Below are 16,807 nucleotides of genomic sequence, written 5' to 3'. Positions count from 1 at the left end.
ACGAGTCTCTTGGAGCACGCTCTGCTTCGTGCTCGATTTTTTTTTACTTTAAATAGAAAGTACGAAACTAAAAGTATTGAGCGTATAACACGGGTCTGTGTATTAGCGTCTACTTATATAGTTGCGAGCAGTGTGCGATAACATGTCGTATGCCAACTCGTAATTAGTTACGCGAACTTGGACAACCCGATAACGAGTTTATTTAGTCGGTTGTGACTAATTCGTAGTACCAAATGTAATAGAGGAATTCGAATGATAGAGCACCTTTGCACAAGGTGTTTCGAAATCGCAATACAATTGAAAAATGATTTTTCCTGCAAAAATAAGTTTAAGAAAAGCACTGATTACTTTTCCCGCAGAAAATTGTATTATTTATGAGAGTGAAATTTGTAATATCGAAACGGTATTTCAATTTAATTCCTCTGAAACGAATCCTTGTATGCTCTTGATTTACCTTTACACGAGTCACCTGCTTTTTTCTTGTACTACAATTCCAAAAAGACTTTGCTCGTTTCATTTGATAATCGAAGAAAATAAAGTACATAGCGGTATCTGTTTTCTTAGCATCTAGATACATCGTTACCTTAAAGAGAAACCAAAACGACAGTCAGGTGGAAGAGAATTAATTCGTAAATATTTAGTATCTTCTAAAGTCTGCTCTATACCCGACGAAAATAATATTTTACAGCTATACATTACGTACTCTATAATCTCATATTCTATTACGAATACCGATATTGAACAGTGTGGATAATTTTATATGCAACACTCTTACATATTATTATCTAACCGCAACAGTACTTTAATTATTGTTCTTGAGCACAGAATTTAAATGTGATTTTCGTTTCGCCGTGATTGTCGCGTCTAGTCGATGTCTGATACATGGCGCGTTAATAATATCGTAATTGATGATCACCTCTAAAAGTATTACCTGCCCTGTAAACTTATCGTATAAATAATTCTTAAAAATTGTATAAAATGTAAAATATCCCCAGTAAAAAATGACGCTAAGAATAGATATGTCTAAAAAAGTTAAAGCTGTATTTAAAACATCGTACGTTCGGTTTCATCCCAGAAAACTTGGTTTCTTATAAAGTGTACGTACAAACACTTACGCGGTATAATTTATTGTTTCCATTTACCTGTACGTTCATTTCTGTGGGTAATACTTTTATTCTGGCAGTGCTCTCATACATTTTAGAGAATGTATATTATATACGTTTAAAAAAAAAAAAAAATTGAGAAACCTCTTAGCGTGTACAAACAATTTATCGACGAGTACAATATACGTCTAAATAATTGTTGGACGTATAATTGCTTCGTTGGGCACCGCTTTTCATCATCCACGACTAGACGCAATAATCTCTTAATTATATTACAGACAAGGATGTGTTCATCTCGTGAGCGTTTAAATGCAGAAATATAAAAAACTGTTACGAGTTTCTATCTAAATAGTTGTGTAGAAACATTGAGTCGGTCTCGTGTCAAGTTAGAATGTCATTTCCGTGTCACGATCAAACGATACGCTGTTAATCGAGAAAAATCACCGAGGCTTCAAGACGAGAACCGTGAAAAGTGTATTTCTGATCCCATACCGGTTTTCATTCGATTTTCGTTAGACGATAGAACTGAAATGTACGTTCGTAAACACGTGTGTCCTTTTTCAGTATTGTATATATGTATATATGTACAATCTCTTATACAACTCGATATATCTGCAAAATAATCCTCTCTTATCATTTATTTGCTTACGTTCGACAACTATTTAGAGACGAAAACATGGATTTCACATTCTATTGTACTAATGTGGAGACGAACGTTCATTAAGAGCAAACCAGGATTAACGTAGGAACGTCTGCAGGAAGTTTAGGAATTTCCTAGAACATTTAGGAGATACTTGGTACGTCCCGAGGATATCATACTCAGAACTTTCGTAACGTTATTACTGGCTTTATCAAACGTGACATTACATCGTCGAAATGGATCGAGTTTATTTCACGTAAATTCTTTCCTATATCCTGTGATTATTGGTAACAAGTTTTAATAGCGTCGTACACGAGAAAGCTGAATTTTTCTCGCGAACGTTTGCACGCAATTCTCACTTTAGTCCAATAGCGATTTCAATAATTGACAATACTATTAATTAATACGCTTTGTACGCGTATACTCTTGTAAATAAAAGAAACGCGAATAAATTTCGGAAAAGTAACATTAATCTCTGAATATCTGTTTCGAATGAAAGATCTTTGGTTCGTTAATAGAACTGGAAACGACATTCCAACTCATTTTCAAAATCATCCTTGCGTACTTTCTTTCAGATCGCCGCGTCTTCTAATGCACGCGATATCTTTTTCACGTTGCACATCGTAAACGAAGACGTTTCGCGTCTCGATAATGTTACGCGTCCTCGATGGTATACTTCGTAACGTTTCTCAAACCGAACAATCCATCTAATTCGCGAAGCGTCGATTCCTGTTACAAAAAAGACTCGGTGAAAAAACATACAAAAGCCAGTCAATGTTAATATTCCCAAACGAGATCGGTCTCGAGTCGGTCGTTCAGTATCTTCCTTCGTTTCCCTTCGATTCGTCGAAGCTCACACCGGGTCACACCGCGATAGAACGATTACTTCTCTATTTGTAACACATATACGATGCAGCAAGGGTACTTATCAATCCCGTCGACCTCCTTAAGAGTGTCTTCGCTTCGTTAGCCTCGTGAAACGTACTCGTTCGGTTAGGAGAGAATAGAAAGTTCTACATTTCGGTGTTCTCCTCAGCCTCCTCGTCGACTTTGGGCAACATGTAGACACCAGGAATCGGCGGCACGTGGTCTTCGAGCTTCAAGATCGGCTTGCAGTCCCTGGTGACGTCCACCTGATTGAAAGAGTCCTTTAGGATATTGATTTCGTTCTCGTGGGCGAACAAGCTTGTCGGCGGTTCCGTTCCGCATATGTCGTTCTCGTCGGTGCCGTTCCTGTGGCACAGGTTGCCAGACGGAAATTGTCACGAGGTCAACGCGAACGGATCGGTCGAGAGCTCGTCGACGCTCGGGCTCGCCTTAACCGGCTCCTGCTTCTCCGGCTGATGGCTAAGCCTGTGGACGATCTCGTCGTGAAGTATATTGAAGCACATCGCCGTCAACGCCATCCCGGACATTATGTAGAACGAACAGAACCAAACGGTTACGTTCCTCGACTCGTAAAGGCTTTGCCGGGGGTAGGAACCGGGTACCATGTCGCCGAACCCGATCGTGCTCAGGCTCATGAAGCAGAAGTAACTCGCATCTGCAGTTAAACACGAAACGATACGTTTAGTAAGGCGCAATGCAAACCGATCGATTTTAAATTCAATTGCTATCCGAATAGAGATTGGACATTTTCGACTCAATTTCGTTTGACGACGCTTAACATGCCGAGTAAAGTCTTTGGGAATTCTTTATTCAAAATCGCGAACCTTACCGGTAGAAAATTGCGCACACGGTAACTTTATACGGTCGTATAAAAGAAATTCTATTATCAAACGGTTATATATTATTATGTGATATTACATCCATTACAGTATCCTCTTTTTGCATGCTAGACTCGATTGCGTGCTAAAGGAAGTAGGATAGACTCTACTTAAACATTTCGAACATTTTTCTATACGCGTAGTCACGCGTACACTGATAACATCTACGCGCGACGCGATTTTAATGGCGCGGTTACCGAGCAAGCATTTCCTACGTATAAATCTGTTTTATACCTACCCACAAAGGACCAGCCGTCTAACTTGTGCAGAGTAAAAGCACCCGCCACAATGTAGCAGAGCATTGCGCCCAGGCAAATGCTGATTGGTGCCAGTATGGTAACGTTGGGTCTGTCGCCGGAACCAAGACTCGACACCTCGTCCTTCGGGCTGGTCTTAATTTCCATTGTGCTCGTAAACGTTGACGCGTTCGCGCGGACGTAAAACGGTTCTTGCAGCTGCAGTTGCTGCTGTTGCTGGGCCAATTCCTCTTGCTGCCGCTTTTTTCTCATCCGTCTTTCTTTTTCCTGCACACGCGCGAATTTAAATGCAATTTGTAAGACACACCAGACAGGGTGGAAAAAGGAAAACGACACGTTGCTCTCTGCGTCGCTTTACGTACGAGTGCATTGAAAATGGAGAACGAGAGCAACGTGTGCTGAAGTTCGTTAACGGTAATGAAATTAGTAACCGTGTAGCTGTATATTTATCGTTGTATTAAAAAACATTTCATCTTTCAAGGATTAAATTTGAGGGGTTGTATTAAAAAATATTCATTTTGAAGGATTAAATTCGAAGATGAGTAGATTGCGATAACGCTTGGCCACTCGACAAACGACCAAATTTCATTTTCCGCCGAACGCGATCTCAAATAAAAAAACTTCATTCTACATTTTCGACATAACTTCACGCGTAGGATAACTTCGTATCGATTCTATAACTCGCATCCAGTCGGTAGTTAGCAAAGTGCACTCGACAAATTTTCAAACTCGATTTCCTCGGAGACGAGGCCCCATACGAAACAAATACCATTTCACGTGGACGAGTTACCACTGAATAAAGAGCATAGAAACCGTTCGGTCGCATCGTTCGTCCAGCGACTCCCTGCGCGTGCTACTCTTCGTCGCGCGTTTAAATATAGAGCTCGCAGCAACAATTACCATTCGTGTACTCACCTCCATTCGTCTCTCATCGTAGCAACAATAGCCACAATTCGAACAAAGGCAGCAGCAAAGAGCACGCGTGAAAACACCCCTGGCGCACCTGGATAAAAGGCCTCCGGCACTTGATAAGTAAACCAAGGTCAAGGGAATGCCGAGGCTGGCGTAACCCGTGGTCGCGATTTTACCCCATGTAGATCTCGGTGCTATGCTGCCACAACCTGAACAAATAACCATACCTTTTTACCTTTCGAAGCTGAAAAATTAAATAGACGATAAATATCTCTCGCGATGATTCTATCAACACTATCTCTCACTTGGATATCGTAATACAATTATCGTTGTTCTTCGTCTTCTGCACTCGAAATAATTGACCGCAAAACGACGGCGCGTCGTTATTGATACAAAACGATAGCTACCATTTCTACACCCGAAACGGAAGAGAAACAAAGGAGCGAAAAGAAGAGCGGGGTTATCATCAGACGGCCCCCGAAAGTCCAATAATCAGGGTCTCCGGGGACAATTAATCAACGTGTAATATTGAGAAATGGAGGTCGCGCGGCGGGAGTCGGAATTTCCATAGAGAGCGCAATATTCGATGTCGGTTAATATCTCGTAAGCCGGTTGAAAAAAATGTAGCGCTTGGGCGCGTTTCCCGATAGCTGGCGAGGAACGGAGCTGGAAAAAGTGGAGGCGCGAATCGATCGGGCCGACGCCGCTTAAGATAATGGATCGCCTATTGGAATTGCTCTTGACCGTGCATGATAGCGGGCTCGAGTGCATTGCCGATGGAATTGCAGTCACGGAAACCTCGCGGAACTACTCGGAAGCTTATCCGTCACTGTCCGTTTCGCCTTATCGTTCACGACTGCGCGGACCCTTTTCGTATCCGTTATCTGTTACCATTTGTTAGGGGGCCACGGCAGATTGTCAGCCCGGATTTTATTGGTCGAATAGCAATAATATGTAGGCTGTAATCTGGAAACGGGTGGTCGAACTTTGGTGGGTTACGTACCCTCGTCCCACCTACGGACGAGGGACTGCATTTATTGCCATCTTCCGTGTTCCAACTTCCCTGGAATATCTATTTGATCTACGCTCGATGCCATTTCTCATTAAAACGGTTGGCAAAAGGAAATTAATATTTTAGTTTTACTCTTTTAATGTTCGCGTCGTTGCAATTTGAATCTAGTTAGAAAGCAAGCAGTGAAATGTTTCCTCACTCAATTAGTAGTTAACGAGAAGAATAGAAATAGTTGATACGCTGATATCTGACGCGTTAAAAGCGTGCGCCGTTGCGGACGTATTAACAGTTCACTGCGTATAAGTGTCAATTTCCCTTTTACAGTTTATCTTTAATCAACGTGTTCCATTTAAATAACCTAGAACCGAGGGTTCATCGTGTACACGAGAAAATACGATGTTTTTATGAAACTGAAAAAATAATAAAATAATAGTTACTTCTTTATTAGAGAAGAAATCGTATTATTTACAAGTTTTTCTTACATTTTCTGTTAATTGTTTTGAAAATATTACGATCAAATATAGTTCAGTCATTAACAGATTCTACTTATCAGAATATAAGCCAATGCAGAATCAATAGAAATTTATGACACTTCTACTTCTTCCAGTAATACATTTACAAAGTCTGTTGCGTGACATTAATCAGAAAATCTGCATAAATATGCATAGCCTCCCTTATGCATCGAATTTGCATTAAGAAAATCGGTTATGAATATGCGTCACGCGGTGGACTCCAAGTTTCCTCAGCATCGTTGATTAATTCGCGATCGCTTCGAAATCTACGACGATAATAACCGTGTTAAGGAAAGAGGAAAGTATAACTACCGCGTTTTAATAATGAAAAGGATCGGGAGGTTCTAGCGAGAACCTTTTACAAGAAATTCCCTAAACGAGATCGCAAGGTGAATCGCGTAAGAGGATTTCGAATGGTGCCGTTCCCATTGCTCCTTCACTATTGAACACCACAGATTGTTTTCAATATCTTTTCCGTACGACCGCGTTGCGCTTCACAGACTTCTGCACAGACGCGATATCGAACATTTTAATAAAAGGTTGCCCGTCTTCTCTCTACATCTTGCGCGATTTGAATAGCGAGCACATAACTCGCCGCCGCGTTGGAACTTCAAAACAGAAAAGAACTGACAACAGCGAACGGTCGAGCATAAATTTTTCTTTCAACCCCCTTGAGCGCGGTGATTGTTCGAAAATGCTTGGTTACTTCGAAACATTCCTTGGATTTACAGAAAAACTATATGAGTAATGTTGAATTTTTAGTAGGACTGTAAGAACAATAAGGAAACTTGGGCTCAGTTTCAGTGATCCTGTAGGTTGAAAATAAAATTCATCTGTGCAGGAATTAAAGTTCATTCGATAAGATCTAAAGCAATCACGTCGAGTATCTTTGCTTTTAATTTGTTGTTAACAATTTTAGTAAATAGACTCTCACTAAATATCGTCATTTCAATCATACGAATGTATATTTAATATATATGATACGAGGTTCGTTTTGAAACATTTATTTGGTTATTGCGTTTGGTAATTGGCTACAACTTTACAAATATTCATTTATTATACAACACCAAATATTTAGTATTAATATGCTCACCGTGCACAATATTGAAACTACACTACTAATTGATTAGTCGAATTGACGAATCGAAAATGTTTAAATTCAGGCTATCTCAATCGAAAATAAAACTGCAGTGAACGAGTATCTGATATGTTTTTGCAACATATTCGACATGCGTTGTATATTCCTCAACGAAGGCCAATATTTTCGTCGAACAATAGCTTTAGTTAAAAGCAGTCGCACGTACCGAAATCAAACGTGTACGCGAGCTCCGCGGATTTGAATTCGCCTTGAAAGTAGCGAAGTGATACTTGAGAAACTCATTGGGAACACGTCCAAGTTTGACAAGCTGTCTTAGACCAAGAAACTTGTCCACAACGACCTCGTTACGCTCGAGTTGAACAATCACCGGTTTCGAGATAATGAAGACTTCCTGTCTGACAAGTGCAAAACTGTGACTCCGGTTTATTATAGCGCCGTTTGCACACTGGATGGAATTGTTGAAGTGTTTACTCAAATACTATCCAGATGGGTGTATTTCAATTATAGTAGGACTTTTAGTGTTCAGATTAGTAGTGGAACACGACTGTTTGGATGAGCAGATTTCTCTGTACTGCGACTCTAGTAATTATTCCCTATTCCAACTGAAATTGCAGAGTATCCTTCTAAATGATATAATTTTTTAATAATAATTTTATTGCTAGTATAGTAATTCATCGCGATCACTCTAAGATTTTTATGATGAGATTATAAGATTTCACGCGCGAAATTCGCCCTCTAGAAAGAAACTTGGTAACGACAGGCGCCTTACTCTATAAATGGAAAAAGGATTAGAAGGAAATACGCTGATTGGATTCGGGAATTCTCGGATTTCGTAAAGTACGAAAAGTTTAAGGCGCTCTACTTAGCTAAGCCGAACGTCTACTTTCGATTTTACGTATAACTACCGTGATTATTGGAAAAGTACCACCTTTGGAAACTTTCACGGACTCAGCTTCGACCATTGAGTATTGGAAACGAATCTGGATCTTTGCAACGAGGAGAGAACGTATAAAAGCAGGAAAAATTCGTTCCCCCTATGGTACTGAAAATCTAGTAACCAGAACTAATCTATTATTAGCATGCTACAGAAAATATTACGCGTTCCAACATTTTATGCTAATTTCTGTATTATTTATCAAGTTGTATCAAGACGCCAAGGTGTAACACGTGGGAACAATACGTACTAATAATCAAGTTTTAATCGAGTCTAATGTTCAAGTTCAACATCATCGATCTGAATGTTAATAATGTACTATGAGAAATCAATTAAAGGTCTTTATCGCGTCTTACACGTGAAACAACGATAGTCAAACATGCGGAACGTTGTAGGAAACGCAGCGCGACCTGTTGTTGCGAAGTAAAGTTCGCAACAACTGTTGGCGACGTTGTTGCATCTCTATGGTAAAATAATCGTAGACAGCTGGCAAGTTTTCGAAAACGTTCTAGTGAACAAGAATTGTTAACCGTTAATGGCTGTTTGGAAGAACTCGGGGCAACGGTGTCATTGTAAAGGAGAGTACAATATGGACGTAGCAGGGGGTTGTTTTTAACTTTCAACATTCTTGTTTAGTGGATGTACGAAAAACTGAAAAAAGTGACGCTGGAAAGGGAGAATTTATATGGAATAATGAATACATCGCAACGGAATTACCATCAATGCACAGGGCGTTACCTCAGTGGCATTACGAGCGTTCTCCTTATGGGTCCTCGAGGACTCGTCGCGATGTCATAGATGGGAACTCGCGAAGACTCTAACAAGCAGTCCAGATGTTTCAGTCGAAGGTAAACGAGAACATTCTCTACGAATCAAAAAAGAAACGACTGCTGCCCGTCGAATGTAACCTGTCCCCGTGTATTTTCGCTAGCAGTAGCGGTCTTAAAATTGCATTCTGGACTGTTTGACCGAGCGGAACGCAAATTGTGCCTGAATTTTCTAGGAGGACGCGGTTATTCTCTCGCAGCGATTTTCAAAGACAGCTGGTTATATCCGCGAGATATACGAGAGGGACACGCGAATGGGAGACGGTAAGCTGGGGTCATGTAACGAGATGACGGCATCGCGATAGAAAAAAAAAAATATGGAAAAGGTAACAGACAGGGGACACGCGAAACGGAACGGAACGAGAAACGGAAGAGACTCCGGGGATTATTTATTTTGCACGGTGACCGCAATCCGCGGCTGCATTTTCCGCGAGACGACCGACCAAACTGTCTGGAAAACGAGGAGAAATTACATCGGTAAAAATAATAGACCCTGCCCACCATTGGCTAGACTCGTAGCAGATTTACGTCCGCGCGGTGACCAGCGAAACGATAAGGATGTTCTTGTTTCACGCGATAATGGAGAGGATCCGCTCGATTCCTTCGTGTACACCCGCCAGTCAATCGAGAAAGTCAATCTAGTGGCGCACAATTTCCGAGGATATCAGCGATATCAGCAAGTTCAGTTTCATATAACTTTGGCTTCGTTAGTCTATTCCATTGAGAATCTCTCTACCGCCGTACCACCACTATATGGGCCGAATAATTAATTCTCCTGTCGCCGATTGCAGTTTTAGTTGAATTTCTTTATTTCTACCATTTCTCAAACTTAATGTTCCTTCTTTCTCTCGTGTAAACACAAAGGGGGCTGCTGAAGAAATCTTCAACCTCTCTCGCGCTTAAAAGCACGATGTCGTTAATCATGTCTGAAGAGCGTTCCGTTTCGTCATGTAAATACACGCGATTACATTATACTTTCATTCGAATACGTAAACAGCCGAATGACGAGCGAGAACAGATTCGACGCGCGTACCACGGCCATTTGTACTACAATAGAACTCTATTTATCGGAACGAAATTTTAATGATGGAAATGCGATCGAGTTCGATATGCACCTAGGAGGTTTTCAAGGCATTCGAATTACACAAGTTGGCTTCGAACTCCAGAATCATTGGTACCCATTGGATAGAGTTTGAAATTGTACTTAGAGTGTACTATGTTCCAGTAACCTGGAAACATTCGAGCAATTAAAACTATTATTCCATTCGATTCGATTTTAAGCGAAGTCGAGTTCCTTTTACCTTGTCGCAAATTATATTTCGAAGGGAATTACCGTGTGCATCGGATAGCGTGAATTAGTGGACGCGTGTTCCGTATGAAAGGCAAAATTATTACGAGGAGAAACGATAAAAGCTCGTACCTGAAGTCAGTCCACCCGAATCCGGTAATTTGAAAAAATTTAGGTCGAACCATTTGAATACGGTACAAGCGACTTCGCTAATCCGAACGAACCATTCCCGGACCGGGAAATACCGTTTCCGTCGGACATCGACGTCCAGCATTTTCTACGAGCAGCAACGTCCAACGGTCGTATACCTCGCTCGACGAAACAATGCCATACCCCGAAAAACTCATTTCCGCGGTTACATCCGAAATATCAGCCCGTTGCTCCTCGCAATCAAAATCCACTCGCACGCGATGATTTACGGGCAGAGTCACGGGTGAAGCGGCTCCCCACGACTCGCGCGACTTTCTCTCGCGGGTAGCGTTTACGTCCCCCGGTTTCAGCCGTTTAATTTACCGTTCGAAGTAATTTGCATAGGACAGGACGCGCCGTTTTCGTCGCGCAATAACATCTCGAAGACGAGCCGCGCGCCGCGTCAGGCGAATGCATCGCGCGCATCCGACTGGCATCCTTTCGCCGTCCTTCCTTCGACCTCCCGCCGTTTCGATCCCTTTCACCCTCCTCTTTCTCTCTCTCTCTCTCTCTCTCTCTCTCTCTCTCTCTCTCTCGCTCTCGACGTCGCTACGCGGCACAGGTTTGTCGGGATCCCCCTTGGTATCCCCCGAGGTCGTAATGGTAAGTCTCTCTCTACGCGAGGACCCGAAATTAATAACGCGGCCTGGCGCAAATACGGCGCACATAATTAAAGCGATATTACGATCTGGGACACCGGCGTTGCTGGTGTATCGTCTAGCAGCCAGGTTGGCTGGCTCCGCGCGGATGTTATTTAGCCTGCTTGGCCGATGCCTGCCGCTGAATTGAAGGCGGTGCGCGCCCTTCGACTGGTTACTTGTACAGGGCCGTTTAGGAATATCGATCTCCTGGCTACGCTCCTACCAGTTCAACTGATATTATTAGGGAAGTTTTACAAGCAGCAACTTCCAACTTGCCGCTACTAAGAAATTCTCTCGTACAATAGACACGAGTTTGGTACTTGCTTGTTGAAATAAGTATTTCAATTATCTTCGGCCCCGGGATCGCGTCAGATTAATTTCTGAATGAAACTTGATGTAAAATAGGAGTTTGTATCCTGTAAAATCGTTCGCGGGGAGAGATTGTTTCAGTGAGATATCAAAAGGCTTCAGAAGTTAATTTCTTTCATTTAAATTTAATTGGGATCTCTTTCTTTTGGAAGATGATAAATTGTGAGAGGTTCCAGCTGTTGTTTGACATCGTGGAAAATGGTTATTTCAATGTAAAGAAGAAATCGTGACAAAAGCTTTTCAATTCGAGGTATAAAAAGTAATTCGAAAACGATTCTCCGGTGAGGATTAAATTTTCTATGAGTAGTTCCCAGACAAAGGCTCGCATTAATTACAATCTCCCGCGGCTTATTCATACCGTTCCTCTGAAATTTTAGTGGTTAGATGCAATTACACATTGAACGACTGAAATGATTATATAATTGTTAGGGAATTAGAAAATGGTACGATTATTTCTTTAATCGCAGCAAAATTTTCTAGCAATCGAAAATATCCGTTCCTTTAATTAATATTTTCCAGTAGATTAACGAGCATTAACCATTCGTAAACGGAATATTAAACGGATCTAAAGTTTCTTCTTTAAGAAACGAGCTCCCTCTTTCGTGAGATCGATTCGATTATATTACCACTTGGGATAATCAGAGAGCAAACTGGAGACCTTTTGAAACGTTAAAGGAATCGTAGAGTGGATTTTAAATGTCAGACTTGGCAATGTCCATGACGAATGTAGGACATAGATATGGAAGATTGCTCAGCGTGTTGGTGACGTCACTCGTGTACGTAAAAAGCGGTGAAAAAGAGAAATCGATAATGAAAAAATTTAATTTAATTACAAAAACGCACAATACACCATTTTTACCTGCAACTCAAAGAGGACAGCTGGTTCGAACAATTCGAAAGGAAGAGGCGAACGGATAACACGAACGGAGGGAGCATATTGGATGGACGAAAAAAAAGGGGCGAACGAAATAAAAATGGTAGTGATAAAATGCGAATACGGGCTGAAGAAATAGAAATAGGAGCCGTGGTATAGAGATCAAGGAATAAAATGGAATAGAAAAGTTGCGGGAGAGGCGCCGTGAATGTTTGAAACGGGCGTAGGCTTGTGATGAATGAGGTACGTTTGCAAGGCTGCCTCTACATACCGACACAGTCAAGGAAATGCTACGCCATAAAATATATCTTGCGCGTTGGCTTATGTTACGCGCAGCCAGCCAGGATGTGCTTCATGGAAACGCACATCCTGCGGCTGAACGTGCTGAAGGTGACACGGCGAGGGATAAGACCAACGATAGGGTTGAAGTACAAACCGCTTGGGGCTCGTTTCGTGTCTTCGTATATTTCGCAGCTTTTGCTCCTCGGGCTGCCTTTACCGGAAGTTATCGAGGTATATTGTACAAACGTATTTTTTCTAAAGGTTATTTAAATTACTCTGTACTATATATAATTGTAAAATCGTACGATGCAACGTGTTTTGATATCTATCGAATTTATTATTATTAAGGCAAATGTTTGGTAGACGGTAGTTGTTAAATGATCGAAATTGTTTTCCTTTAAAATACAAGAAAGTTGTATAAATTAAGTTGGACTGGAGAGGATGAAATATAAGTTACTTCGCGATTTGTTCTGTTGTTTTTTATAATGTTAGAGTTAAATACTGTTGATGTATTTAATTATTTTATAAAGGAGAATTGGTTTGAACAAATAGTTTATTAAAATTTTTTGTTTCAGAGAAGAGCAATTTCGCATCTCCGTAATTTTCGTTTTAGATTGGTCATTACCTTCCAAAATTAATATTCCGGTTTTAATGTCGTATCCCATGAAAATTGCGTGAAATAACGCGAAATTCGCGTGCAAAAGTTTACGTGTACATTGCGTGCAATGTAAAAATGGCATTTGTACGCAATTTTTCGCAATTTTACATACGTTTCATTATAAAAAATGTATTGAACAGAAGATACCGATGAAAACCTCTGTTTTCTCATAATTGGAAATTTTTCGAAATAAAATTCTGTTTCCTCGTGAGTTTAAACGTTCATAAATCTGATCTATTATGAAATTAGTTTCTCGTCAAATGTCAGAAGCTGCACCAACAAACTTTTATTCTTACTAAACACGATTCAATGAATTAAACAAGTGATAGACTCTGAGAACGAGCGTTCACAAATTGTGCGGGAAACTCCACTCGGAACTGTGGGGGTTGCCATCATTTTCACGCAACGAACATTTTACGAATAAGTGGGAGGAAGCAAATTGCCGATTTGTTACGAAATACAGGCAAGAACGAGGAGGGTGAAACGCGGAGGGTGCAACATTCTGCAAGTTGGTGAAAAAACGGGGCGGATATGAACGATCGAAAAGGGAAGATAAAATTTATCTAATCCGCGGGCTCGAGCGAACGGGGGTGAGGATACGCGCATCTCTGAAATACAAATAGGTTAATAATTCTCGGAACATCGTGAGTATGTCGTGAAAATTTGGAAGGTGACCAAGAAAGTTCCACGAAAGATATCACGTTATATCCTACCCTATATTGAAACTTGCGAGGAGAGGAATCGTTTATCAGGCTTAAACTTGGCCGTTGTCCAAGATTAGTTAACATGTGGTTTAATAAGGGCTTGTGAATTGAGCCCAATCTCATAATAACTTTCTCGCTATTAACGTTAGCCCCAAAAATCGGGAGTATAGTTAGAACATTGAAAAACGTGGAAGAGCTGCTTTATTATGTTGAACGGATATTGATGTAAATGTCATATGAACGTTATTTAATATCGTGTAGATTATTAAAAAAATGTTGAAATGTGTTTGGTATGAAATTGTACTAATATTGTATAGTAGTTATACACGATTCTCTGGAATATGACATTTCGTTATACATTAATCCACGGCAACGTGAAATTTTAGTCACTAATTACACTGGCATTCGCAACACGGTTTCTAATATTTCACTTGTTAGACGTAACAACGCTTTGATAGAAATCCGGCTGCAGAATTTACGTTCATTTACTTGAAATGATAATTAACGTGTTTCCTCGTTTCCCCGTTTTACCACTTAAGTGTCACTTAACTCGCAAATAACATCCACGAATTTCGCGTTTTGTCGTCGAAATTTCATAATCTCGAAGATTTCATTTACACATTACAAATTTTAATTTTGAGAATAGGAGTGTCGATTGTTCTCGAAACATATCGATTTTACGAATCGATGTAACTCTGATGCTAGAAGATCGATTTTTCTTTAAAGTAATCCAAGTTCGGTATAATTTCTCGAAAAGTGTGCAAAAAATTGTTTGAAATTTCGAGAATATGCATGACGTGGACGTTCGTCGGTGTAAAATTCTCTTGTACCATCGCAAACTGAGATAAGCCAGCGCAGCTCTACTTCGTTTAGCTCTTCTGCTAGCACGGAGGTTGCTATTAGTAGTAATTACTGGAACAATAAGTCTCTGCCTAATACTCTTCCCCTTTGCACCCTTTCGTCTTTCAGCTACCCACGCCGGCATTCTCTTACCGCCGTCGCCTATCCACGGTGTAAACTATCCTCCAGCAGCTTTGCTACACCTTGAAACTTTCTCATATGAACGGCCTTCATTCCTTGGCTTAACGGGAATTAAACGGCGTGAGGGAATTATCACTCGCGGCTCAATACTTCGCTCCTTTCATTCGCGCGTTCTCTATGTTCGCGCAAAGCCCTGGAAATGATTTGGTTTCCTAGCATTAAGATTAAATGATTTTCCTCGTTCTCGAGCCCCGTTACAAAGATGATACTCGAGGATTTTACGCATGGCGAATTGCTCGTTTAGAGCGGATACAGCACTGCTTTACACTTTTTTTCTTTGGTAAAATCGAAATTCTGATATTTTTATCTTCACTACAAATCGTACCATGTTTGGTCACTTTTTAATTTGTACAGTTTTATATTACGACGGAACGTATTTTGCTCGCAAAAAACATTTAAACGAAAGTTCGTTACGGTTCCAAAGAAAATAAACCAGTAACATATTCCGCGGTGGAACAGCGCAAGATAGCTTCGCTAAGAGAATTACATTTTCCGCTTAAACATTTTATACAGCTTTTGTCTATAGTAGAGTTAAATGTGGTTTGTTAACATTTACAACGATGAAAGAAACTTGTACAACAGATGGGATATATCTTATTACTGGTAGAGATGGTTAAATAGTTACTAGAGGACTGTTACGGGGCTCCGCGCGCGACGAGACACAGATTTTAATTAAATCCATTTCCCTCTCGACATTTTTTAACGAGTTTTATCTTTATTAGAAGAGAAAACTCACGCCGCCTTGTTCTCGTCGCGTTATCACTAACGAATGAATATTGGCTATGGAAATTTCTGTTTTAAAAACATAGAGTTTCGTACGGGATGCATCATTAATGAGGTTTTACAATTTTATTCGTTTCTGGGAAAAATCAATAACGTTGTTTTATACTTTTTTTATTTCGCTGCCACTTTATCGATCGAACGCTTTCACGGTGTCAGACGTCATTCGTTAAATATTTAATAATTAAATCTCCTAGAAAGTGTATAGAAATATTCTTCTTCTTTTAACACGTCTCATCTCTTTTAAACGTTGATCACAATCTCAAAAAGGAACTTGATATTAGAATGGTGCAATAAATTTTTGCAGCACAATAAAACTTTATTTATTTAAATCAGCTGAAATGTAGAAGAAATTTATAGGAGTTCAACGACTTCTCCTGCTACATATGACTTTTCATACTGTATCGACGCTCAGCAAGTAGATTTAATCGATCAGAGTCAGACAGAAGATTCGGCTGACCAAGCGTTTACTACGCTACTTTCGTACTTTCGTAGATCAACTTTCGATCAGTATTTCATTACCGAAATGGTAGTATAAAAACGATAAACGGTCAGTTTAGATGGGTTTAGTTTTGTTTAATCGTTGCCAAGCCTTTTCTTTAATCGTTGAATGTTTTAGAAAAATTGAAATACACGAATTCAAGTTTAAGTACGATTTTGTATAATTTACGAAAGATAATTCTGTCTGTGAACTATGGGAGAAAATGTACAATCTCCTCTTTTGATCGACATCCGAGGGTCGTAGCAACCGGCATTTCAGCAGCGATGAAACAAGTTTTCGCTGTGTTAAGGGTAGATCGATTCTCTGAGAACACTCTCGGTCCATCTTCTTCCCAAACCGTTCATTAGTCTCCGTCAGAAGCTGCTGTAAATGCAGCTGTGGCGGTCATGTGTCGATATTATTAATAGCAATGCCGAT

The 16,807-nt window shown here is 40.4% G+C and overlaps 2 protein-coding genes across 2 annotated transcripts in view; both read right to left on the bottom strand.

Moving 5' to 3' along the window:
• Positions 1-2,745: 2,745 nt before the first annotated feature.
• On the bottom strand, positions 2,746-2,996 carry LOC143426385 (uncharacterized; the record flags this gene model as incomplete). Its single annotated transcript, XM_076899824.1, has 1 exon — positions 2,746-2,996. A coding segment is annotated over one exon (240 nt), but the record flags the coding sequence as incomplete, so codon positions are not given.
• The window catches only part of LOC143426172 (TWiK family of potassium channels protein 7), a 52,547-nt gene continuing 38,723 nt past the window's right edge, over positions 2,984-16,807 (bottom strand). Inside the window, exons 3-5 of the mRNA XM_076899407.1 lie at positions 4,682-4,887; positions 3,748-4,033; positions 2,984-3,286 (exon numbers count right to left, since the gene is read on the bottom strand). Of these exons, the coding sequence (XP_076755522.1) occupies positions 3,006-3,286; positions 3,748-4,033; positions 4,682-4,887 (773 nt within the window). The 3' untranslated portion in view covers positions 2,984-3,005. The remainder of the gene's footprint in view (positions 3,287-3,747; positions 4,034-4,681; positions 4,888-16,807) is intronic.

The sequence above is a fragment of the Xylocopa sonorina genome, chromosome 8, assembly GCF_050948175.1.
Source record: "Xylocopa sonorina isolate GNS202 chromosome 8, iyXylSono1_principal, whole genome shotgun sequence".
Classification (NCBI taxonomy): Eukaryota; Metazoa; Arthropoda; class Insecta; order Hymenoptera; family Apidae; genus Xylocopa; species Xylocopa sonorina.
Note: the sequence above shows the minus strand (reverse complement) of the source record. Positions and strands in the feature narration are given on the sequence as shown.